This window comes from Festucalex cinctus, chromosome 13 (assembly GCF_051991245.1).
Source record: "Festucalex cinctus isolate MCC-2025b chromosome 13, RoL_Fcin_1.0, whole genome shotgun sequence".
Lineage (NCBI taxonomy): Eukaryota > Metazoa > Chordata > Actinopteri > Syngnathiformes > Syngnathidae > Festucalex > Festucalex cinctus.
Genome location: NC_135423.1, coordinates 1,523,157 through 1,536,665, shown reverse-complemented (window position 1 = coordinate 1,536,665; position 13,509 = coordinate 1,523,157). Strand labels below are relative to the sequence as shown.

Sequence of the window (13,509 nt, the reverse complement as noted above, 5' to 3'; positions counted from 1 at the left end):
ACAATTGTTGGTAAGGCTTTATGAATGAAAGACATAATAATAATAATAATAGTAAAAGTAATGCAAGGTTCAAAATAATGTAATCAAAGACTTTATTCGAGGAGCAATTCAGAACACTGAGACCAAAAATGAGAACGGTCGATGCTCAAAGTAAAGTTGGTTCTTTGAGTGGCTCTCATTAATCCATAAAGGGATCCTGGCGTAACACGTGCAGATAACATTGTTTTCAGCAAAAATCGAACTGTAGTTGTCAGAAACGGGGAATGCAAGATGGCTGCCTGTGGCTTCAACCAACAGAGGCCAGACTGCTCGTCCATTATAATATACGTCCGTGCGTACTGAACATTTTCTTCCACATCCTACTTCTCATGTGTAGGTGATGCAAGTGTGTTTTGATTGGAAAATCTTTAAAAAAAAAAAAAAAAAAAAGTTTGATCCTCATTTCTGCATATTCAATGAGTTTTATTGAGGCACATAATGCAAATTTTGTCTAGCAAACAGCAATACCAATCCACTTATTTTGACCTGTGTAATAAGAAAAATCTAATAAAAATCAACCAACGAAAAGCTGGCATTGAGTAGTGGTTTAACACATCACACAGCAGCTACGTCACACCCTTCACCCACTATGCTGATCAAGCATTGGCGACACACCCAATGTAGAAATTCACACATATCAGGGCGCAGCATTCTGGGTGTACCACTTTGCAGTAACGTAGCTACAATAATTAGTATTACAGCTAGCTTGTGGCACCACCTGTGACTTGGCTTTATTTCAGCGCTTGTTCAATTGATGATGCATGCTGCCATACGTCTTTGTCCATCCCCACCCTACAGTCTATCTATCTATCTATCTATCTATCTATCTATCTATCTATCTATCAATGTCCGTCTGAGTATCATGAGAGCAAGGTGCAATGTGATTGCATATAATCTCTTGTGTTCAATCTTTCCCCAAGCGCCAGTTTCACCGTGTGGGCTCAGACACACCTGTCGGGTAGGTGCGCCTTTGACTTTAAAAGCCGGCTCTTCCAGACCACTCCCTCTCTGAATTTTCCCTTCCCTGCTCAACCTTTACATCAGCTGTGCAACGTTTCTTCAGTTTGTTTTGTTTCGCCGCTGTACCAGCTGAACGGATGTGTAAAACGTGTTTACTGATTGTCAAATAGTGATGCAGTTCATTTCAAACCGTACACACAAGAGTACAGTAATTTCCCCGCTTGTGGTGACGCCATAGTTACGCCAAAACAAAACGACACAGCATTCAGTTCCACTGAATATTGACGTCACTCACTGTCAACCTCGTTTTTCCAGTTAAGAAAAAGCGAGAAAGACAGACACTGCTCACGGCTGTTTGGCTCGGACACCTTCAGCCAGGATTTAACCTTAACGTCTGATATTTTGTGTCTTTGCACTCGCTTACACGCATCATGTAAACAGCTGTCTTCATAAGGATGATGATAGGTTATTTGATAGGTTGTGCTTGACTGACAGAGACAGGTAGGCCTACTTTGGGTCTACGCTGAACCACGGTACTAATAATACTGTTAATTGTTTTACAATGTCAGTCAAACTTTTGGAACTTTACAATTGAAACAGCAGTTTTGTTTTTTAACCACCCAACCATCTCAGAGGAAGCCACGCAAGCCTAAACCAATAACATTAGCGCCACTGAGTTTCATAAAAGTACATGCCTGCTACAGCCACATAGATTGAGCAAAAGACAGAGCGATCGATCTACCAGATGACACCTCTTTACTCATAAAGGTGAGGTCTAAGCGAAGAAACTGTTCACTTATAGAGACTATTATATCCTTTGTGGGAAAACACTGGCAAACTAATTTAAACACGCTGCCAAGAATGACAAAAGTGAGATGCCGAGACATTCGAGAAGATGGTATGTCAACAAGCGATACAGGTTTGATCTCTTGACACGACTATAGGGAAAATGTTTCACTAGCCACCAAACAAACAAACAAGCAAGCAAGCACATTTGCTTTTTAGCAAGAATCCAGTCAATATACTGCGCTGGAATTAATTCCAGTGAAAACTGTCAGCCTGCCTGAATAAAATGTTTGAGTACAAGACAGTGACTTGATGATTAGTCACCTTGTTTTGTTTTGTTTAGAGATAGACCGATAAGGTTTTTTCGGGCCCAATACCGATACCAATTATTAGTAGTGAAGGATGCCGATAACCGATATTTGGAGCCGATATTCATTTTCACTAAAAAGGGACATCAAAATTTGGAAAAAATACAAACTCCAGCTCTTATCTTTTTTATTTTTTTTTTTATTTTTTTTTTTAAAGCATATGTTTATTGAGCAACTTTTAGGGTTAGTAAAATATTTTTAAGGGTTTTTTTTCTACACGAAATAAAAGTCTTCCAAAATTTAAAAATATCCAAAGTATTAAATTTTTACTTATCTCAGTTTTAATTTCAACCAAAAACAGAAGGTGCAGAGAGTTCCCAGGGTCGACAAAAATGAAAATAAAAACTTTTTTAAAACATTTACATTCAAATTAGTTTCCTGAAGTTAACACTTAAAAAAAAAAATGGATCTATTATCGGCCATATGATTCGTCAAAATGGCCGATGCCGATATTTCTCAAAATGCTAAATATCGGCGCCGATAATCGGTCTATCCCTAGTTTTGTTTCCCTCGGTCGGTTCATCTCCTTCTCAGGCTGATATAACTGACACAATTGACTATGTGCTGTTATGTAACAATGTGGAATTCCTCACACTTTTATGAGTGTAATCCAACTTCTCCAACTCAATTTAATTGACATAAGTGCACCTATTTCTATTGTATTTTGGTTGTTCTGTTTGGGATCACAAGGAAGCCGTCTATTCTGAAACTGGGTACATCATAAATTAGTCAGGACGAAACTTGATGGATGTCATTTACATCAGCAAACTTTTATACGAAAAAATAATAGCATGTGAGTTTTGGTGCATTTTTTGCGATCTGTCTTGTGCAGTGCGTGGGAACATCTACACTGGTTCTGCTATGCGTTTGATGAGAAGCGGTATACACTAATTGAAAGGTAACCACGCCCGTCACAGTTGCCATTATCCAAAACAAAGCTGCTGTTATTAAGATAAGTGTTACTCCTATTTCACTCATGCGCGCTAGCTGATTCCGCCACCCCCCACAACCCCACCACCACCACCACAGGTCACACACTTGAATTATGCAAATTCCAGTGTTATTATCTGAAGAACTATGCATTTTCTCTCTCTCTCTCTGATCACATGACTGGAGCTTTTTCAAATCCGCTAATCAAATACTGGAAACCCCTCCATGTTGGAAACAGGGATGGTTTAATTATATGTACAAAGTATGATTGTTTCCGAGCCAAAAATATGTGGGTTGCATGTATATTCCCAATCTATTAAATTCTATTTTTGGGGGTATATAAGTCAGTAATACCCTTGTGGCTATGTGCAGACCTAAAAGTACAATGGTGTACTTTTTTGTGAACCACAAAAATGTCAACTTCATTTTTTTACAGGGTGTGAACAAACAAACCTTATTGATATTGAAAAGAACTACAGTGCAGAATGCAACAAATAACTAGGAATAATGATGAATAATACTCACAAAATTCGCCTGTAGTTCTTCTCCTGGTACACCTGGTTAATGACGTACTTGATGAAGACGCTGAAGTGGCCAACAGCGTGGTTGTAAACAATGTCACACACATCCGAAATCACAATGGACTTCTCGATTCGGTGTTCGAGATCCATCAGGAACCTAAAAACATCAAAACAGCTGATGAGTGACGACTAACAAAAAAAAAAAAAAAGTCTGTTTTCTGAAATGGATTAAATAAGATGACCTGCAGCGATTTGTGCTAAGCAAAGCGTTATCCTACCGTTCACTGGCTTTCATGACTTCTTCGATGTTGGAGAAGAGAAAGTGCATATCAGATTGGCTGAGAGTGTTTATTAAAGAAGGGTTACGAAGGAAGTGGGTTTCTAGAATCTCCAAACTCTTGTAGTAGGATGCCTCTGAAGTAATAAGCTCAAACATGGCCTGGACAGAAAAAAATAAATAAAAAAATCCTGTGTCATATAGTGCCCTAGTCATAATACAATCAAGTGAATCCAGGAGGTTATCGTTGGAGAGGAAACTGTGTATCACATTAGCTCAAACAGCACTCTCAAATGGGCAGTTTCAGCAGGTCGGTTTTACATGTCATTAACCCCACCTTTTTCGGTTTTACACGTCACTAGCTCAGCGCGAACTCCACCCTCACAATTTTCTCCGGACCGGGGATGTGTTCATTTTCCCCGTACGACTTATGGTTCGACCGGTACGGGGGTGTCAAACCCAGTAGCTGAACCCGGTCGGGAGGAGGATTAGCAGCCCTGACGGTTCGTGGCAAACATTTAACTGACGACTGCTTGAGGAATTTGGGACAATACAAACGCAGATTAGCAGAACATCTTTCACTTATCCCGGGATCGATACCAACTATTGAAACTAATGAGCCAATATTCCTTCAGGTGCAGACGTGAAGACTCCGTTTGTAAACAGGAGCACACGGAAAAGATGAGACTTGTCCACGCCCACCAAAATCCGCTCGTTTGATGCTAGGCTATAACAGTAGACCTTCCTAGTGGAGACTGCAACTCTACAACAAGGTACAATTTCGTGAACATTTCTTTTGATACAGTATCAGGAAGTTCAGAGGATGATTGGTGTCATAACAGGGGATCTTTAAATCACCTCTTGCATTATAATTTCCTTTTGTGGCAACTGGGTGAGTAGCCCACTGGCTTGCACCACTTCCAGATTCTGCCACAAGCTCAGCGCACGGGCATTGTTCCTCAGCTGCAGCTGTAACGCTGGAGGGGAAGAGACATTGGACCCTCTCGAAATGGCGGAAGGAAAGCGATTCTCACGCTGGCGCCTTTCCTCAATCTCCTGCTTCTTTGATGTATCTCGGTATTCCTGATACAAGAAGACTGGAAAACAAAATACAAATACGGCATTAGCTTGTAGAATTTTAATTTTTGCACATCCCCGTTTTTCTAGAAGTGTTTACGGCGCATCTAAGATGACATGGTAGGCGAAAAAACAACTTTGCGTTCTCTCGCAAAGATTGCGAGGGAATGCAAAGTTGTTGTTTTTTTTCTACCATGTCACCTTAGGGGCTCCGTATGATTTTGTATTATCACTGGGAATATTCATCCAGATGAACAGTAATTGAGGTCAGAGGTCACTGACGTAGGACTTGAGAGCGTTATCTCTGTTCTAGTTCGATCGGGAAGAGGTCAAGACTTTTTTTTTTTTTTGTGAAAGTTCTGCCACATCAAGATCACTCAAGCATTTTGTTTGTCCAATGGTAAAATAAAAGAATGATTTGGAAGCGTTGCATTGTCCAAACACTGACGATGGCTTTTGTATGGATCAGAAGCAACGATGTTGCGCATTCAACGTAGGAGTTGAAGAAGCACGCCAATTCTTTTCAGTGGGTTCAAAGTTCAATGATTTTTTATTTTTTTTTCTCTGGGTATATGGACTGCGTGTATACCAAAAGGTAAAATGAGACGAAACAAACAAGAGCGTGTTGCATAATCTCCCCCAGTCATATACTGCAGATTGGTTTGGTGGGCGTCGAACTGGATTGCAAGTTACATAAGAAGAGTGGGAAAAAATACGCAGCTGAAAAACGCACAGGGTGGAAGATTTGTGCGTAAACAACAATCGCTTAACTCATCAGCTATACCTCTGATATCACCCCTAACTATTCTTAACAAGCAAAACATCTTACCGATGTTTTTGACAATGTTGAGACTGTGACTGAGAGTGTTGGAGTAAGAGCCATTGCTCAGCAACCTGAAAAGAAAGAACAGAAAGACAATACTGGTCAACAGGCATTTTGTTGCCCAAAAAAAAAGTTTGAGCATATTTTGTTGTTGCTAAATCAGAAAACGACTTTGTTTTTTTTTCCCAAATTGGTTCAAGTTTCTGTGATTCAGTACTCCTTTTTTGAAGTTCAAATAATAAGCTAACTGTGACGTTGCTATTCTCTTTATGCAACAACTTTGATGAAGCATCTGCTTTTTCAAGCACGTCCATCAGTATTTTTTCATTTTTGATGCAATATCGTGAAAGAGTATTCGATATTCAAATCATGTTTTATTTGGGATTCAATCAAGAAAAAAAAAATCAATTAAATATTTAGATAATTAGGCAATAATGTATTAGCAGTGACGTCAAACCATGAACCTTTAGTATAGTACAGGGGTGTCAAACTCAGGGGCCGCATGGAGGAAAATATATTACCAAGTGGGTAAAATAACGGTACATAACTTAAAAATGATTGCCGTCAATTATACGCAAATTTTTGCTAGGCCAGCCCTAAATTACGGAGCTCAACTATAATCATATTGTTCCAAAAAATGGAACAGAGTCCTGGAAGTGTTAAATCTGCCTGTTTTTCATATATATATTGTTCCCAAAATGCATTGCGTAGCGCAGTTAATGATGTTATAAGGACGCTAATCCTCGTCATATCTATTTGTGTTAGCAGTAATTGAATTTGTGTCGTATTTAACACATTTGTCGGTCTATGATAAAAAAAAAAGAATAAATAATAATAATAATTGACATATAATAAATAAACAATAAACAAACCGTAACTAAGTTGTGTGTAAAATAATGACATCCAGGACGATTCCCCCCGTACAAGGACTGCTTGTGAAGTTACAAATTGGATATATTTTGATTGTGGCTGACTGATTAATTAGTCCAAAGTTACAATTTTTTATTTTTTTATTTTTTTAGCTGTACAAAATCATCTTGCGGGCCGGATTAAACCCCTTTGCGGGCCTAATCCGGTCAGCGGGCCTTATGTTTGACACCCCTGGTATAAGTCCATTTTGTGAACTGTCAAAGCACATTATCAGTCAAATAATTGTAAAAATAAAATACAATAAAATAGAACCAATTCAGTGACCCAGAAAGGTTGAAGATATATTTGACCCTCGAAAAAATAATTCTTTTTTTTTTTTTTTTTTTTTTTTGGCAGTGTATTTGTTAAGGCAAGCAGGTGGATGATTATGTTGACTATGTGTCAGCGGATTTAAATGAGGCGATGGTGCAGCAAGCTGTTATGTCACAGCACACGCTGTTATTTGTGTTTTTACTTACTTTTCAGTAACATTCACTCTCAATACAACACTGCTTATTAAATAGCTATGCACATAAGGGGGAAAAAAAAGTATACGTTTGCTCATGATTTTCCTCGTGTGCTGGTTTTCAAATCATTTTAGTTGTAGCAGAAATCCACAAGCTTGAATTATTTGCCCCATATCCTGTTGTTTTGAGTGCAATTTGGACAAACCTGTGGTTGAAGTTATCCCGGTCGGCTCCCTCAGGGCTCGGCATTCCCGAACTCATGCTACTTCCAATGTCGCGTACAGTGCAGGCTGCGGTCGTTTGCTCAGACAGCTTTTTAATGTCACCACTTTGAATGGCGTGAGTCCGGTATAAGATCGAGTCGGCCGTTAAAGCGCTGCCGCCGTGCTGGTGGTGGTGGTAGGAGGTAGCAGATATGTCCGCGCTCCCTCCTCCCACACTTCCTCTTCCCTGATTCACAGCATCCTTGTACAAAGAATAATATCGGCTGCTGGCCTCACCATTGCTTGGCAACACAGTTCTGGAATGAGGGAGATGTGGTGAAATCACAGACTTGCATTATCACAAAAAAAGCCCACTTTAGTGGAATAACTATCCAAGCCATGCTTGGAACAGAAATTCCAAAAGCAAAGTGTAATCACGATGTGCGTAATTTGTTGGTTTGTTTTCATGGATGTGCTAGAAGTCGAGCCACATATACAACTAATTGCTGGAATTTCTGTACAATATTGCCATAATGTTTCACTGATTCATTCCCACAATCAGTGAAACGAGAGCATTGTCCAGAAACCAGGAGGTTATCATTTCATAATTTATCTGTCAATTTACGTCATAAGCATTTCACATGCGTTCAAATCTTAGCGTTCCGCTATTAGCATTCAGCTTTCAGCATTCCCGCGCAATTTCTCCACAAATTGCACTTAGCCTAGTTATGGGTTGGGACTTGTGAAGACATAAAAGTTTGTCTGAACTTATTATTTATTTATTTGTTTATTTATTTATCTATTGTCAGAAATGACAGCCATTGAGCAGGAATCGGAGTACAGGCGCCAACAATCAAACATGAGTGTGTACTATTCCTGAATCAATCAAAATAGAGTGTATTTTTTTTTCTCAACAGTTCCTCAAAACAAAACTCAAGGTAGTTAGCTTCACAAACAAGTGCAATTTAAGCTAGCATCAGTGAAGCTGCATGCAATGACTGCATACAGCAAGACATTTTTACATGACGCAGTTTGCGTAAATGACCACGCCTGTGCAACTAATTTCATATAATTCTCACAATCCAGTTGAAGGTGTATACGAGTTCTACTTCTGGATACCTCCGCCCCTTTTGCAATCTTAATGATCATTTAAAGGGAGTGCTCAGTGTTCAAAAATATTCACATAAACATGCCTTGAAGGTACCTGTCAAGAAAGATATCTCAAAGAACATGGCAGTGCTGTGAAAAACACCTTTTTTTTTTCTTTTTTTTTCTTTTCTGTTTTTTGGGATGTCTGCATTCTATGGAGCCCCTCTGGTGTCAGGGTCTGAATTTTTTATTTATTTTTTGTTGCTAATCTGTACCCACAGTTTAGTAAACCGTACCCACGTCTCCGTAACATTCAGTATGATCCCATAAACGTAAAAATGTAAAAAGATAATTAAAAAAAAAATAAGAAAAAAAAGTGTTTTTCACAGGACAGCGATAATGGAGTTTGTAATGTGTAACTAAATGAGAGTCAGAACAGGAAGATGACTTCACAACATTGTTTCTGCACTATAGCTTTTACAAATACAGAACACGTATCACAAGGTAGAATAAGCCACAGAGAGTGTACAATGTTGTAACATTTACGGTTTGAATTGAATGTTGCACATAGCAACAGGAAATGGGCTACTCATATACTCGTTTTAGGCTCACTTGATAAAGAGAACTTTACTCACAATTTGAAGCTGGGACATGGCGTTCGATGACTGACCTGACCGCAAGACTGAATGCTGTTTCTATTTTGGTGAAAATCTAATGGCCTTCAGCGCGTGTCTGCTCGGATTGTTTCAACATGCAACATGCGCAATTGTTTTGATAGTCATGGTAAGTCAACTCACCGAGAAGCCACAGACAGTTCCGGTGATTTATGGGGTGAAGAAGTATAAGAATAAGAGCTTGCTGATGTGGTGTTGTCCACTCCAGACCTGGGAGAACCTGGGAGGGAGAGAAAGAGAGACAATTTATTGAAATGAAGCACAACATGACAGCATTTTTTTGCTCGCTGAACTCAGTCAGTGCCGAAAGCAGTTAATATTTACAGTGTTGCTGTGATTATATTGCAATGGGATTGACGAGTCAAATGTTTTTCAACACGTGTAATATGTGCGCGATATTCAACATATTAAAGAAAACAGGACTTAAAAATATGCTAGCAAGCCATCAAGCTAGCTAGCTAGCCGCTATAAAGATGCTGTCACACCATTAAGCTTGCGAGCTGTACAAGCACTTTACCTACTGAGGAGCCTGTACGGACTAACTTCCATCCATCCATCTTCTTAATCATTTACTCCTCACAAGGCTCGCAGGGGTGCTGGAGCCTATCCCAGCCGGCTTTGGGCAGTAGGCGGGGTACACCCTGAACTGGTTGCCAGCCAACTGTAGCGGACTAACTTTTTCCAAAACAAATAACTTCCAGTACTTTTGTTCACCTACAAATGTGATCTACAAACAATGCTACCTTCTAATTTGTGTGTCAAATGCAGATCTATCGTAAGTGCCCAGCAGTAAAAGTATGATTGATTTTTTTTTTTTTTTTTGGTCTCCTATTCATCTTCTGACATCAAACCCATTTTTTTTCTTCCAGATTGCAGCAAAAATAAAGGAATTGGACTCACTGTTCTAATACTTTTGGAGGGGAGTGTATGTGGGAGGTCAGTCAGCGTGAACTTGCTGCATGTCACCTAGTACTGTAAGTGAGTGCACTAGTGCACAACTCTAACCTGAATATCATTCCACCATATCGTCTGAACAGATGTTTTCTCCAGGATATATATATATATATATATATATATATATACACGCCGGAGGCGTGACGGCCGTCGGTTCCGCCGTTGTCAGCAAAGTCCCAATCGGACTTTATATATATATATATATATATATATATATATATATATATATATATATATATATATATATATATATATATATATATATATATATATATATATATATATATATATCAGCTGTGTTGGAGAAGGAAATCATCCAAAACTCCCAAGGACTGTTTGCCTAATCGAGGACTGTTTGCCCACTCCTGGATTTGGGGATAAGGAGATAGATAGACAGATAAACCGGGGCAAATACAAGAAAACAATGGGTACAACATCCATCCATCCATTTTCTTAACCGCTTACTCCTCCATAAGGGTTGCGGGTTTGCTGGAGCCTATCCCAGCTGGCTTTGGGCATTCGGCGGGGTACACCCTGAACTGGTTGCCAGCCAATTGCAAATGGGTACAACAGCCTTATCAAAAAACGTAATTAAGTCAGAAAATTATGAGAGTTACGTCAAAATTTTAACAAGGGAACGACAAAAATGTCTCAGTGGCACTACGTCTAAGGACAACCCCCAAATTCTCTCGCGATATAGATTATTGTTCAAGTTTTATATATATTATATACATGATTATTTTTTGGTGCGGCCCTCATTTTCCTTTGTACTTAAAACATTAAGCTGTTAAATGGCAGCAGAAGTGACACTCCCTGACAATTATCGTAGAAAATATGCATGAACCTGTTAATGATGCGTCATCAATGCATAACGAGTAGAGTGAAAAATCTGGTGTCAGACGAATACGGCGTCATTGAACATTTTCTCGTTGCGTAAAAATGTCCAAATAATTAAATTGTGGTTACTTTTTCATTCTCAATGGAAAATAGTTCCTGTCGTCGTCCAAAACGGCAAAATGCCAACAAAGTACAGAATATAAAAAAACCAAAACAATTTGATCAGCATACACATGTATTTTTGTTTTATTTTTGAGTGAAAGTTGACTTTGTTGAAGAAATGATCTGATTAAAAGCGCTTGCACTTTTCTGTTTGTGCTGCAAAATCAACAACCTTATCAAGAGATCTCGGACAACGCTTTGACAGGCCTCAGTGCCTTTTTATGACTTGTACTGACTTTATATAACGCATGTCAGTCTGGTTATATTTTTATCAGCTTATAACCGTGTGGAGGCCTGTTCTATGCTGGGCAAAGTCCAAGCCCAAACACTTTAAGTTTTGTATGGCTCAGTGAAAATGGTTTATTCCTCTTGAGAACAATGGTTTCTTTACACGGTCAAGCAAAATGAAGCATTTCCCTCATTTCACTTTGAGTTAGTCTGTAACTGTGAGTAAAAAAAACAAATTGAATGTAAACGTTTACTCCTAATTCTTTTTGCTCAGTCTGATGAGGTCAGATGTTGACGTGGAACATTTCAGCTTATTACGCAGACAATTGTGTTATTTTAACCCAACAGGTTACTCAGGTTGAACTCACACAGATTTGCGCTGCCGTCGATTGCGTGGCAAAAGCTTTTGTTCCTCATTTAGTAGCGTCTGCATATATTTGCCAATATGACAGTGACACGGAGCGACACAATATGGCGTCTGAAGTCGAAGCCATGAGTAAAGAATAGTCGACCTGACAAGTATATTGTCTCTCATTTCTACAGTACATTCAATTTAAAGGGACTGGATTAGATGGTTTCTCAACTGATCAATATAAAACTATTATGACTACCTCTGTTATACACGTATAGATTTTTAGAAAATTATATTTTATATAAAAAGAAAAAATACCCATTGACTGAAAACGCCACATCAGTTGACTTTGTTGTGCATTTGACCGCCTCTACCCCGACATCATGTTTAAATATTTTGAGTCTGTTATTGCGGGAAATGAATTCCACACACACACACGTAAGGCGACATCATCATCCGATTGCCGTTCCATTGTTGAATACAGCTTAAATGCGTCACTACACAGATGCTGAGAAGGAAGTTCTGGAAAAGTCTTCACACTCTAGTGTAGTGTAGTTAGTTCATTAAGGTCAAAAACAACATTAGCCTGTGGATGAAAAGATGTGTTTTGGAAAATATTCTCACATGGATGTGGCCTAATTTCATGGATGAGGTTAGAACTAAAACTGTTTGTTGACAGTTGTACTTAATGGTCACTACTACTACAACAAAAACGACTTGCACTTACCAAACACGAAACAGGACTAAGATGTGACTAAAACGCGTATTTGTAGTTTGTGGCAGTGTTGCAAAAAAAGAATTTGATATTAAGTCGCTCATGGACTGTACTTGTGGTGTCTCAGGGACCTATTGGTGGTTCCGTGGGCCACAATTTTAAGAAACTGACCCGTCAGTCACGATGTATTGTGGGTAAGCAACCCAAGATCGCGAGACGATTCGACGTTTCCTTACTGTCTGAGTTTTCAGAAGCGGCCATTCTCTTCTTCCTCATTGAACGGTAAAAGCGAGAGTTCCTGCGAATCGGTTCTCTGCTGAAGCCCACCCTGGATTCGTCGTCGTCGTCGTCGTCGTAGTCCTGCTCGTGGCTGGGCTGAGCGGTGGGATGCTTGTCAGAGCTTTCCTGGGATTTTGTCCCCCACATGCCCCGAAACAGAGCAGCCACAGACATGCCGACTTTCGTATCGCAGTTCTCGATTTCAAGTGTGCTCAGAATATTCAGACAGACTTGGAGGGAACCGTATGAAAATAATCCATCCTAATCAGCCAGAATCCAGAAGAAAATCCATCTTGAGAAATGACTGGCATCCGTGATTGTATTCATTAAAAATAAAATACAAATAAATCCCAATCAGGAGCTGTGAAGTGCAGCGTAAGCAACAAAAACAAAACAGAAATGTTGCTTAGGTCCTCTCCATTCGGTCCTGTTGTTCGCTACGCTGGCAGCCGGCGGGACCAGAGTGCTTTGCTTATTCCTACCTAAGCTGTAATTATTGCATTTATGACTCGCTCTCCCTCTCCTGCTCTTTGTCCCTCCTCTGTTTGGCTCCGTCCCTCTCGCTACACCACCCTGTTAACGCGCTGACATTCCTCAACTCAACCTGGCCTGCCTGCCTGCCTCTGTTGCCGAACCAGAAAAGTGAACCGCTGGCAGATTACAGTGTAATGTGGTTCTCCATTTTAGATTCTCCACTCCGCCTTAAAGCAAAAAAAAAAAGAAGTTAAATCATACTTCAAAAGCCGAGAAAAGAAATTACTAAAATAACATGCTAGCTAGCGTTAGTAATTTCCCGTGTGAAAGTGTGTGCTAAGAACTGCGAGTAATGTTCCTGATCCTGTTGAGCCAGGGCCCCATA

The 13,509-nt window shown here is 39.6% G+C and overlaps 2 protein-coding genes across 3 annotated transcripts in view; one reads left to right on the top strand and one right to left on the bottom strand.

Annotated features, from left to right (window-relative positions):
• LOC144033174 (ATP-binding cassette sub-family G member 4-like) overlaps positions 1-5,057 on the top strand; it is a 27,971-nt gene extending 22,914 nt beyond the window's left edge. Inside the window, exon 17 of the transcript XR_013287900.1 lies at positions 4,517-5,057. The gene's annotated coding sequence lies outside the window, so the exon portion shown is untranslated. The remainder of the gene's footprint in view (positions 1-4,516) is intronic.
• Positions 1-13,364, bottom strand: part of ngef (neuronal guanine nucleotide exchange factor) — an 18,347-nt gene extending 4,983 nt beyond the window's left edge. The window contains exons 1-7 of one of the 2 annotated variants that reach the window (XM_077541063.1): positions 12,608-13,364; positions 9,247-9,343; positions 7,363-7,677; positions 5,788-5,852; positions 4,740-4,978; positions 3,883-4,043; positions 3,609-3,761 (exon numbers count right to left, since the gene is read on the bottom strand). In XM_077541063.1, the coding sequence (XP_077397189.1) occupies positions 3,609-3,761; positions 3,883-4,043; positions 4,740-4,978; positions 5,788-5,852; positions 7,363-7,677; positions 9,247-9,343; positions 12,608-12,824 (1,247 nt within the window). In that variant the 5' untranslated portion in view covers positions 12,825-13,364. Of the gene's footprint in view, positions 1-3,608; positions 3,762-3,882; positions 4,044-4,739; positions 4,979-5,787; positions 5,853-7,362; positions 7,678-9,246; positions 9,344-9,640; positions 9,696-12,607 lie in introns of those variants that run through there. The other variant, XM_077541064.1, reaches the window with a different exon arrangement.
• Between the last annotated feature and the right edge of the window lie 145 nt (positions 13,365-13,509).